The sequence below is a fragment of the Lissotriton vulgaris genome, chromosome 9 (assembly GCF_964263255.1).
Source record: "Lissotriton vulgaris chromosome 9, aLisVul1.2, whole genome shotgun sequence".
Taxonomy (NCBI): domain Eukaryota; kingdom Metazoa; phylum Chordata; class Amphibia; order Caudata; family Salamandridae; genus Lissotriton; species Lissotriton vulgaris.
In genome coordinates this window covers 935,727,862-935,740,622 of record NC_141697.1, presented here as the reverse complement: position 1 = coordinate 935,740,622, position 12,761 = coordinate 935,727,862, and the positions used below count along the sequence as shown (strand labels likewise).

The following is a 12,761-nucleotide window of genomic DNA, read 5'->3' as shown; positions in this document are numbered from 1 at the left end:
TTTTCGAGTCACAACAGAACTGGTAGGTTAAAGGTTCAAATTATTCTCCTTGTGGGTCATAGAGTTTACCCAAAGTACCTTTTTCTATAAACAGTAATATTTTTTTTTTAATAACGAAACATATTTAGACCTTGTTGATGTGCTAAGCTTAAAACTATGGGCCAACTACCTTTATTTACTTGGTTGGCTGATTACCAATAGTAGCAACAGCAATTTGAGACTAATACTACTCCACAGCAATGACTGATTTAGTGGACAAAGAATAAGGCTAATCCACTGAAGTGCAAAAAGTAGGTTTGTTCCTGTGGTACAATAAAGTGGCATGCTCAAATGCACTGTTGTCTTCAGGATGTTCCCTATTCCCATTCAATGAGTTTGCAAAATTCCAGAATTTCCTCTCATCTTTGCCTTTGTTGATTTCCTGTAAGGGTACCTAATTCCTGTTCAATTGCACTTGTTTAGAGACCCAAATTACTTTTTAATACTGTTTTCATCTGAGTTGGTCTTGGTCTGCGGTGTGTGTGTCATGTCTAAGGGCCGGATATAGATTTCGGCAGATGGGTTACTCCATCACAACAGTGATGTCTATCAAGTCTGTTGAAATTTAAATCCCATAGAATATAATCAGATTTATATTTCACCGGATGGGTTATCCGTCACTCTTGTGACGGAGTAACCCATCCGCCAAGATCTAAATCAGGCCCCAACTCTTAATTTAAGTTGATCTTTCTTTTCTTAGTCACATTTTAAGTTCTTGAGTCTATTATTATACCAACAATTTAAATTGTGTTTGGATTTGATACCAGCTAAACCATGTCAAGCAGGGGAAATTGTTTGTAATAAATATGTCCTCGTGGATGACCAGCGGCTGCCCTTATGAAGAGTACCAGCCTGTTTGTCTTTATTAATGATCCCGTCTGAGTCACCAAACCTTTGCTCACTGATGAACGCCATTTCATATGTCTCAATTTACACAATACTAAGGTGCATCCTCTGTACAGATCATATTAAGGGGCGGAAGGACTGCAATTAGAGTTAACACCTGAGGAAAGTAGTCGCTTTCTTGTCTGTAATCAATTTTAAAATCAAGTATTTTGGAGAATAGGGACAAGATACAAACTTGTAATCCTTTTAACAGTATGACATCCTCTCAATCACCTACTACTGCATTACAAGATAAGTTTATAGTTACTGTTCTTGCCTCATTCATACTTACCTTGGGAGACGTTTATTGTATTACTCTTCTTGCCTTCATCAGTGCCTCTGTGTGATCTAGTGGTTAGGTTGATATAACAAATGTAATATTTTTGTCTTGTGATATAACACATGCAGTGTAGTGGGGTGTACCATAACATCACATATTCCTCATTTCAGCTATTCTTCAATGCTTGGATTTTGAATATAATGCTTTCCAGGGTCTACCAGTTTCCCACATTTGTAAAACAACTTTTCATTGTCTCCAAAGCTACCCATCAGTCCTGAAGATATCACAGCTGTATACAAGGATCTCAGCCAGTATCCTTCGGTTTCCAAAGCCTATATTGGACCAGGAGCCTCTGCAGGTCCTGGGCACAAATACTGCACCATAAGTACAGGTACCGCTGTAATGTATTACTCTGCTCTCTTATCCGTATTTTAACAATTATATGGCATCCTTACAATTGTATTTTTTAAATCCTACTCTGGAAAATAACTTGTGTTTAAGCAATTCAAAAGGAATGAATGAATGAATGAATGAATGAATGTAATTGTAATGGTGAAGTACATTTTATTTTGCTTTCTGCCATTATAAACATAAAGCATTACAATGCAAACCAAGAGAACCACACTGGTAATTCAAATATCACAGATTATCTATAACCTTTGTTTTGCTGTTTCCATTATTCGAGTCACTCATTGTCTAAGTACCTAGCTTAGTTACAACCCCTGCATTTACAAGCATGTCCCATATCTTGAATCTCACATTTGCTTAGCACCCAGCCCTGCCAAGTGCCACGCATCACACGTTAGTCTAACGCATTTAAGGCAAGTCCTGCATCACTGCATCAAATCTAATTATCACACATTATATCGCTTCCTCAGCACTGCAGTATATGAATTCGCAGTGTCTGAGCAAAGCCTCGCACCGTCGGTTTGCTCTGCGCTCCGCTCTGAATACATTTTACCCGGTCCCAACATTCTGATCCATGTGACCTAACTGTTACAAGATTGACAGAAAAGATGTGCCCAATGGCTGTACAGCCGAGACAGGAACGTAAAGGCGAGCAGCAGGCTGCTCAAGTTGGCCGCAGTTATGCTCAGAAGACAGGTCCCGCTGCTGTAAGCAGAACTTGTGCTGCATCACGTGCTGCCAGACTAGTAAACAAAATGTCACTGTGGGCTGACACTCACCTCCTCTTCGCTCAGGGGGATCGCCGTGAAAGGGCTTGTAAGATTGTAAATTGTAAATGATTGTAAATTGATACTTGTATAGCGCACTACTCACCGGCAAGGGTCTCAAGGCGCTTGTACGAATACCGCTGTGGAACCCATCATGGCTTTCCCTGTGAGGCGTCCACTCCTGGGCACCCCCAATGTGGAGGCCAGGCATCCTTAGTGTTGTGGGGGCCGTTGTGGAGATTAAGCAAGCTATTGCCCAGAGTTGCAGAGTGGGACTCCATGATTGGAATAGGCACTGAGGCGAGAATTATCAGGTCCGTGGAATTTTTGAGGCCAAGACCCGCCGAGGCGGGGAATTGAACCCTGGTACCGGGCTAGACCTCTGCATCAGGGTCTGCCGCTCTGACCATTGAGCCACACTTCTCCACTTGATGATTCAATTGTTAAAGTGGTCTCATTCTGGGAGTAAAGAACGCAATACTGCCTTGCATATCCGAGAACCAAGATCAAGCGGCCGCGAAGAAACGAAAATCTGATGTTGTGACACCACGTGTTGCATGTTGTGCATGTGCTCTGTGGTATATAGCAGTGGTCAGACTGTGTCTTAGGTGGACTAGATTTCCAAAGCTCAGAATCAGGACCAGGCCAGTTAAAGGAATCTGGATCTAGGATGCAGGAATGGGTAAAATGTAAACCTTTTACCTTTCCTCTCTGTAGGGCCGGTAATAATTTTCCCAAGCTGCGCAGGATTCCATCTCTGTGTTTGCAATATTGGGTGCTTGCCTTCTCACTCATGTCATGCTCTCGCTCCCCATGTGTCACCCCAGCAATGACTACTAAGTCATTACGGTGGGGCCACAGTCTATTTAGAGACATTGCTGTTGTGAAATTAAATTGGTACAGGATCAAATGAATTATGTGGGTGACCAGTCGCCCCTCATGCGTGGTCTCAAAAGTGATATGTGGCTAGTTCTCATTTTTGCCATTAGTTCTTATAATTTATTTTTATTAAAATCTAAACCAAGGCAAACTCTTTCAATGTTTTCTGCCGGCCAGTTGTGTGCTTGTTTCCATGAGCCGCGCAGAAACTTTTCATTCTTTGGGCTGGCCATATTGGGCATATGCTTCAGCACCTATTTCATAAAGCTGTAGCCCTCAATGTGTCAATTTAGCAGAGACTATTATGTCATGACTGTGGTGTAACAGTCTGTTTAGATACCTGGCTGTAGTGAAATCAAATCGTAAAGGATCAAACAAATTAAATGTATGACAAGTCCACAACCTGCTTGTGGTCTAAAAAATGATGTGTGGTTAGTTCCTCTTTTACCAATAGTTCTTAACATTTAGTTACGTGAAAATCTTAATCAATGCAACTCTTTTTACCTTGTTTCTCTGAGCAATGCAGAATCTTAATGTTCTCACCCACCCACCTCCTGAGATGTTGCCTAATCGATCACGTTTTACCAGAGATCAGGCAACCTCTCCTGCCCTAAAATCTCTAAAATCTGAGAATATATACCTCAATGTTCCTCTGTACAAAGGCTTAGCCTACTGGCCACTTAATTATTCTACAACATCTTCTAGGTCATCTTCCATGCACAATCTGAAGGCTATGTTATGTAATGTGAGGTTAGTATTAAAACATCACCTTCATCTGTGAAACTCATAATCATGACTTCTGCTTCCTAGCTAAGAATGTTTCACAGAGATATTCGAATCCTACACTACATGACTTCCTACCATGTTAACTATTTGATCTTGAGAGCTGATCAAGCTATTGTATTGTATTGTATTTGTAAAGCGCAGGAATCACCCCGAAGGGGTATCTCCGCGCTGTCGAAGAGCGAGAGTCAGACAGGCCCGAGCCTTCACAACTTAAGCTTTAAACAATTCCGTCAGGTAGAGTTGTCATTGTTGATTAGAAAAATATATATATTAAACAAAAAACGTAAATATACACCCCAATGTTCCTCTGTACAAAGGCTCAGCCTACTGGCCACTTAATTAATCTACATCATCTTCTAGGTCATCTTCCATGCACAATCTGAAGGCTATGTCATGTAATGTGAGGTTAGTAGCAAAACATCACCTTCAGACTCCTGATCACTGTGAAACTCATAATCATGACTTCTGTTTCCTAGCTAAGACTGTGGGCCCGATTCACAGAACTAACTTAAGACAAAATCCTAAACTTACTACTTTTGGTATTCAGAGAAGTTAGGATGTTGTCCTAAGTTTGTCTTAAGACAGACTTAAGACAAAATCCTAACTTAAGTCTGTCTTAATTCTGTCTTAAGTCTGTCCTAAGACAAACTTAAGACAAAATCCTAACTTCTGTGAATACCAAAAGTAGTAAGTTTAGGATTTTGTCATATGTTAGTTCTGTGAATTGGGCCCTGTGTCACAGAGATGTCGTCCCATTGAAGGAAGATGCTTTTTCAAAACAGCCTGCATCACCCACAAAGCACTTCATACAAAGAGCCCTGAATACCTAGAAAATAGAATTTCTAGAGCTGGAAGAGCTCGAACTCTGAGAAGTTCCAACCCTCATTCTTCTCATTGCCCCCAACTTCAAGAAGAAAACATCCCAGTTTCAGATAATGCTCCGAAGATTTGGAACTCGCTACCCAAAGTCCTCTGTTGCAATTCCTCCTTTCCCTCCTTTAAACGTGACCTCAAATCTCTACTTCTCAACAACTACCTCAACATGCACACTAACTGTTCTACATTTCCCTCATTGATTAATGCCTTCTAGAAGATCTAATGACTTGCTGAATCGCCTTTTTATCCTTGATGATGTTCTCCCCCTTGTGCCCCATGTTTATACTTTGTGACTTTATAACCACACAGTGCTGTACCATATTATGACTTTGACATTATGACAACCTTCTTAACGCCTTCCAGATGGTCTAATAGCTTGCTGTATCGCCTTTTTATCCCTGATGATGTTCCTCCCCCATGCGCGCTATGTTTATATTTTGTGATTTCTTAACCATATAGTGCTGTGTTGCCTTATGACTTTGATATTATGTCAACCTTCTTGTACCTCTTGTAAATGAATTAACGTATTCCCTTAACCTGTAAAGTGCTCTGATACCCCCAGGACCTGCTAGAACTATATGAAACTCAAAAACCACATGGGAAATGAATCAGTGGGATAGTTTGAATTTGGCTCTGGAATCTAAATACATGAAAACATTCTGGAGTATTATATCCATAGGTAGTAATAAAGGACAGGCGGCTCTCAAGCCAAACATAGCGGCTGAAAGCTGAAGAGAGCATTTTCTAGCCATTTACACTCAACATGATGCTGTGCCTAGTAGTGAGACACTAGTAAATTCAACTCCTCTGGTGTCTGAGATAGCTATTCCCGAGATCGCTCTTCCAGAAGTCACTAAAGCCCCAAGAAGAATAGCTCCTGGCAAGGCTGCTGGCCTGGACAAGATACCAGGGGATCTGTATCGGGCACAGCCCAAGATTTGGGGTCCTTATTTCTGGGTGGTATTTACTGCTATTTTGCAGGGAATTGCTCTTCCTGCGAACTGGCTAGGCGCTGATATCCTCAGGGCCGGACTGGCTACCGGGCGTTATGGCATGCAGCCGATCTGGGGGCTGATTTAATTGATGGAGACCTGCATGTGCTGAACAAAATTCGTTTTGCTTTGTTTATTTCGAAACACACGCAGGTCTCCTCAACTAAATTAGCCCCCACCGCAATGAAATCAGCCCCCAGCTCGGCAGCATGCCAAAATGCCCGGTAGCCAGTCCGGCCCTGGATATCCTCCCGGTATATAAAAAGGGATCACCGTTATTACCCATAAACTATGGGCTGATCAGTTTGATCGACGTCTCACAAAAAGTATTCACCAGGATTTTATTAGATCGGTTTCAATCCTGGTTGGAGGAACAAAAGATCTTGACCCCTTTGCAGGCCGGCTTTAGGAAAAAACATCAACAATAGAACAGATTTTCAGGCTCCAACTTCTCTATTGGGAAACAGTACATCTAGAAGGAGGTAGCCTGTATCTGGTCTTTGTTGATCTCAGGAGTGCATTTGACCTGGTACCCAGAGATGCTCTGTGGAGGGTTCTGAGCGAACTAGGACTTCCCCTTTATCTGTTAGATATATTGAGAAGGTTACACAATCAAAACTATACCCAAATTACGGGAAAAACGGCCAACTTACTGTCACAATTGCTGCACTGGAGAATAGATGGAACTACGAAGATGGCCGCCGCTGTTGGACACGCATGCGCAGGGGAGTTGAAATTCCCGCCCCCTGTGTGTGAAGACGCTTCGCGTTCCGGTTCTGGTACTTACCCGTTTCACTTCCGGTCCGCCGCGACCCCTCACTCCCACGTCGGCATTACTTTTTTCTTGGCGTCCTGTTTGGTCATGGAATCCTGCTGCTCCTCGCCCTTGGAATTCTCCTAAGAAAAGAGATACAGACTTCTTCGCTGCATCGCAGCACTTGGGAACTGGTAACAGCGCGCTCGTGCTGCCTTTTCATATTATTGACAGTTTATTTTTGCACACGGTGGACATGGTAATCGCGCCCTAGCGCTAAACTTTTATGTTTACTTGTTATTTCATTATTTACTTACCTGGTTTGGAGAAGGGGTTTTGCTACAATCTGCTCCTTCTGAAGTACAAGGAGTACCTACAAGAAGGAAGCAGAGACAACTACAAAATTAGTTGTGCTTTACCCTGCCTTCTCCCAGTGTTAGAGTGCTTCAAGAACTGTGCAGGTGGGCAAGCGGTTTATTCCGTAGTAGAAGAGTGTGTTCCCAATCACCCTGTGTTTTCCACTAAATGTTCCTTTGTCCTTTTCAGCCCAGCGTCTCATGCTGCTACAGTATTTGCTTCTATTCCTAGTAGCAGAAGAAGGAAGCATTTAGGTAAAGGAAGTTTTACATGGACATTTGTATACTAGTAGGGTTGATTTGTTTCCAAATGTATTTCCCTTTTTTTCTACAGCCTTGAGTTTGTTGAATGACTGCCTTGAGTTTGTCCTTGATGAAGTCCTTTGGTTGCTGATTACGACAAAGAGATTTCTTCCATTTTTATCCTTGTTTTGTCTCCCTTCGTTGTCTAGACTGGGTCTAACGCAATAGGTGATAGGGAGAAGTTGTTGACCAATCTTCAGCTCCTTGACGTTCCTGTGGAAACACAGGTGAAATCTTGACAGAACGCGAAGCCCAAAAAAATAATTTCCTTTCCGCCCGAACGTCATGGAGCTCAGTCAAGTAACATTGGCTGATTTAGCCCACATGTTAGGAAATTTGCAGGCAGAAACCCAGTCTTTATCTGCTAGAGTAGACAGCTTACAGCGAGAATGGAGAACCAGTGCTAATATAGGAACTCCTCGTTCAAGCACCCCTAGTCCACTCATACAGGTGAATGCCCGCAGTCTATCCTTTGGCACCTCCTGAACGTTTTTTTTTGGGACACTACTAAATTTGCCGCCTTTATTAGCCAGTGTCAGCTTCATTTTATGTGCAAGGCATCTTGTTTCCCTACTGACCAAGCTAAGGTAGCTTTTGTTATTTCTTATCTCGGGGGGGACTGCAGCAAATTGGACCATACCGCTGATAGAGAGAAATGATCCATTACTACAAGACTATAACGCATTTAAGAGAGAGCTAAGAAAACTGTTTGAAAGACACACATTCATTCATTCAGCTAACACAGAAATTTTGACTTTAAGACAAGGAACCAAAGATCTAACCACCTACATTTCCAGGTTTTATAGATTAGTAGCTGAGGCAGGGTGGCCTGAAAAAAAACGTAGCGCATTATTTTTTAAGGGTTAAGAGAGGATCTTAAAGATGCACTAGCTCAAGTAGTGGACCCTCCCGACAATTGCACAGCCCTTATTGATTTGGTGGTTAAATTGGATCACAGACTTAGCGAACGTAAATGAGAAAGGGGTAGGTCAGATAGCCGATGGGTGGCTTATCGTGACCGAAAACCTGAACCTGAAAAGGCAATAGAAGAGCCTGAGCCAAAGCAGATAGGCAGAATCAGGGGGGCCCTCAGTGAAGAGGAAAGACAAAGAAAAAGGGACAAGAAACTGTGCCTGTACTGTGGTAAGCAGGGTCGCTTTCTTAGAGAGTGTCCAGTGAAACCAAAGATGAGGCATTCGGAAAACTAGTAAGCCCGAAGTCTTCAGAGAAAGAGACTTCGGGTTAGTCAGGACTGATTGTCCCCTCCCTGGATGTAATGGTGTGTCAGCCAAGGCACCTTCTGCTTTCCGCTTGTTTAATATGGGAACACCAGTCAGTTGAAGTACAAATAATGATTGATTCTGGAGCTTCCAGTAATTTTCTGGATGCACAGAAGGCCCAGAAATTGAAGTTTCCACAAAGGTATAAAGATGTTTGGGAAGAGGTCACCACCATAGAAGGTAGCGCTCTGAAGTCTGGTCCTATAACACATACTACCATTGAGCTGAACTTAGTAATCAAACAAAGACATGAAGAGAAAATTGCCATTGATCTTATACAGTCTCCTCAATTCCCAGCCATATTAGGTATACCATGGTTAAGCAAGCATAGTCCCTTTATAAATTGGAAAACAAGGACAATCGATTTCAATCACGAAGATTATAAAGACCACATTCTCCTTGCTTCGGACCACCTTTTGAGTAGTATGTTAGTTACTAATATCGAGGAAGGCATACTACCAGCAGTTTATCAGAAATACACGTCAGTGTTTGATGAAGATAAGGCCACTAGTTTACCGCCCCATAGAGTCTATGACTGCAGTATTGATTTGCAGCCTGGAGCCCATATACCCTGTAGTAGAGTATATTCCTTAACTGAAAAGGAGAATGTATACTTGCCTGATTATTTGGATGATATGCTAAAAAAGAGGTTTATACGTCCATCTAGGTCCCCTGCTTCCTCATCCCTCTTCTTTATACCGAAGAGAGGGAGGTCTCAGATGCTGCATAGATTATAGGGCATTGAATACGATCTACCACTCATTTCCTCCCTTCTTGATCAGATCAAAGACGCGCGAGTATTCACTAAACTCGATCTACGCGGAGCATACCATCTTGTGCGTATCAAGGAGGGAGATGAGTGGAAGACAGCCTTTTGCACTAAATATGGCTTATATGAATATCTAGTAATGCCCTTTGGGCTTTGTAATGCCCCTTTGGCTTTCCAATTTTTCATTAATGAGGTCCTGAAGGATATGCTGGACAATTATGTCATAGCGTATATAGATGATCTCTTGATTTACTCCCAGACTTTACAAGAACATGAAATTCATGTACACAAAGTGCTAGAAAGGTTACAAGATAACCATTTGTACTGTAAACTGGAGAAATGCCAGTTAGTTTCATGCACAACAAGTTAGTTTCCTAGGATTTGTAATTTCCGCACAGGGGCTCTGCATGGATTCTCAAAAGGTGGAAGCCGTCCATCGTTGGCAAGCACCGTGATCGGTAAAAGAAACACAGAGTTTTCTTGGCTTTGCCAATTTTTATAGGTGCTTTATCTGCACATTTTCCAACCCCGCCTCTCCAATCACTAAACTATTAAAAAAAAGAGTGACATTTGTATGGACTCCTGAGGCAGATGACGCCTTTAAAAAACTAAAGAACGCCTTCACACAAGCACCCATACTACGACACCCTGATCCTTCTTGTCCTTACGTGGTTGAGGTGGATGCTTCTCAAGTGGCAGTGGGGGGTGTCCTTTCTCAGGCAGACCGTAACACAGGAGTACTGCAACCAGTGGCTTATTATTCCAAAAAATTAACACCAGCTGAGCTGAATTAACAAATAGGAGATAAGGAATTACTAGCAATAAAGAGAGTTTTTGAAGAGTGGAGGCAATATTTATTGGGAGCAAATCACATGGTAACAGTTCTAACTGACCATCGCAACCTCCAATTCCTGAAATCCAATCCAATCCAATCCAAAAATTCTTCATTTCGGCCATTTAGGCCATAAAAGATGCATAAAAACATACAAACATACAATCATTTGATGACATTTAAAATTTGGGCATATGAAATGCATAAAAACATACAAACAACAACATTTGATAACATTGGGTGTGAGGGTAAGACATAGTGTATTGGGAGACAATGACCGCGAAAGCTAAAAGTTACAATGGCAGAGGGGGGTAGGCATACAGTCCTATGGTGGTCTTGCTTTGAGCAACTTGGACCTAATGCGCCACATGGCCAAAAGATATTTTGCAACTGCGAATACAATGTGAGGGGAGGAATCAGTTTTCAGTATTCTGAACGATGTTACACAGTTCCTTATACCCATGTTCCTACATAGGGGCACAAGCCAATATTTCCTAGGTGACTTGTAGGAAGGGCAGAAAAACAGAACATGGATTTCCTCCTCATCGCAGGAATTACAGCCAGGGCATATTTTGTCCCCTCCATTGGTCCATTTGCTAGTAAAGGATTTAATAGGTAGGGTGCCAAACCGCCACTGTATAAATAGCTTCCTTGCCAAAGTCGGGTAAATAAAGTCCATAAAGGTTTCAAACTTATAAGAATTTTTGGATTCAATAAAACGTTGGGTTAAAATGCCAGTGCAGGGTGCAAGCACATGGGAGGCAAGACTTTGTTCCTTGTAAGCTTCCACAAGTCTTTTCCGGGGGACCCTATTACAGCCTAATTCCGGGGCCTCCCACAACTCGTTGAAGCCCAGCCGGAACAGTTCTTGCTTGACAAAGGATAGCCAAGGGATCTTGTCACTGTGGTTTAAATTCATGACATGCACAAGATCTTGCCTGTAGTGTTTTAGCTCATTTGTTGACCAAAGTCTGTGCCAGAATCTTAATGGTTTAGATTCAAGGTACTCCCTAATAGACGGTAGACCCAAATCTAGGCGTAAGGGAAACAGAGGAGTTGCAGTTGGGAGGGCCAGAAGACGCCTCAGAAAGTTATTTTCCACACACATCAACTCATTTGCAGCTTGATGTCCCCATAGTTCGCTGCCGTATAGTGCAGCTGACTTTGCTTGTGTTTTATACATTTCAACTGCAGGAGCTATGGGTTTATAAGTTGAGGTGTTCGTGACCCTTAAAATAGCCCCGGACAGTTGAGAAAGCCTTATTCCCGAACTTGGGATCTGTGGTCCCCAGGATAGGTTCTCATGCAGGGTTACGTCCAGGTACTGGAATGTTTTTACCCTCTCCAGTACTGTGAAATTCAGGGATGGGTTGGGTCTAGTTGTGGGGGAGGGGTTGAAAATCATGAATTTGGTCTTCCCTGTGTTGATCTCAAGACCATACTGCCTACAGAAAAGACCAAATCCATCTAGGATTCGCTGAATTCCCATAGGGGATTTGGAGAGCAGGAGGGTGTCGTCAGCAAACATGATTGCCGGCACCCTCCTGCCCGCCAAAACCGGGGCGTCATTGTCCCTGACGTCAACTAAATGTGTGATGACACTATTAACGTAAAGACAAAAGAGTGTAGGCGCCAGGACGCATCCCTGCCTAACCCCCCTGGAAACAGGAAACCTTTTTGACAGAACTCCACCCCTCCCACATCGTACCTGGGCAAAATTACCCTCATGGAGTCTTATTATGGCCTGTAGTAGGTGGGTGGGAACTCCCATCTCCATAAGGACCTCCCAGAGTTTTTTCCGTGGTACCAAGTCAAATGCTGACTTCAGGTCTACGAACACCATGTACAATCTCCCTCCCTCAATCCTCACCGATTTCCAAAAAAGGAGGACGAGGCGGAAGATTTGGTCCATGGTGGACGTATTCTTCCTGAAGCCAGCCTGGAGGGGGCTTAGGATTTCATTTTCCTCCATCCAGTCCAGGAGTTGGTCCAATAGAAGTCGAGAATAAAGCTTTTGGGGGACATCTATGAGGCTGATCGGCCTGTAGTTGGATGGGAGCAGAGGACAGCCCTTCTTGAAAATAGGGACTATCTCTGCCCCCAACCAAGTACAGGGGATCGCCATTCCACGTGCAATTGAATTGAAAAGGATGTGAAAGTATGGCGCCCAGATCTCTGGTTGGGACCTAAAAAGGTCACCTGGTAATTTATCAAGGCCCGGGGCCTTTCCCAACGCTAGGCCGTCTATTGCACTGGCCACTTCCCCCGGACTGAACTCCAAGATGTCTCCATTGAGGGATAGGAGTGCTGCGACAACATCATCGGTATTCTCTGAGCTATCTACGTAAAGTTTACTAAAGTGATCTTCCCATATGGATGCTGCAATATTGGGCTCAACTGCAGCTTTGGGTTCTCCTGAGCCAGTATTAACTAGTAACCAAAATCTTCTAGAGTCCTTGGTTCTTAGGGCTGTTGAAAGGTCTTGCCATCTATCCCAGTCCCAATCTGACCTCGCACGGGCCATTGTGGCCTTATACTGGCGCCTCAGGTCGGCC

At 43.0% G+C, this 12,761-nt stretch overlaps 1 protein-coding gene across 2 annotated transcripts in view; it reads left to right on the top strand.

Annotated features, from left to right (window-relative positions):
* Positions 1-12,761, top strand: part of LOC147692561 (acylamino-acid-releasing enzyme-like) — a 520,252-nt gene that overhangs the window by 77,561 nt on the left and 429,930 nt on the right. For both annotated transcript variants that reach the window (XM_086938779.1, XM_086938780.1), the window contains exon 2: positions 1,466-1,595. In XM_086938779.1, coding sequence (XP_086794905.1) covers positions 1,466-1,595 — 130 coding nt within the window. The remainder of the gene's footprint in view (positions 1-1,465; positions 1,596-12,761) is intronic.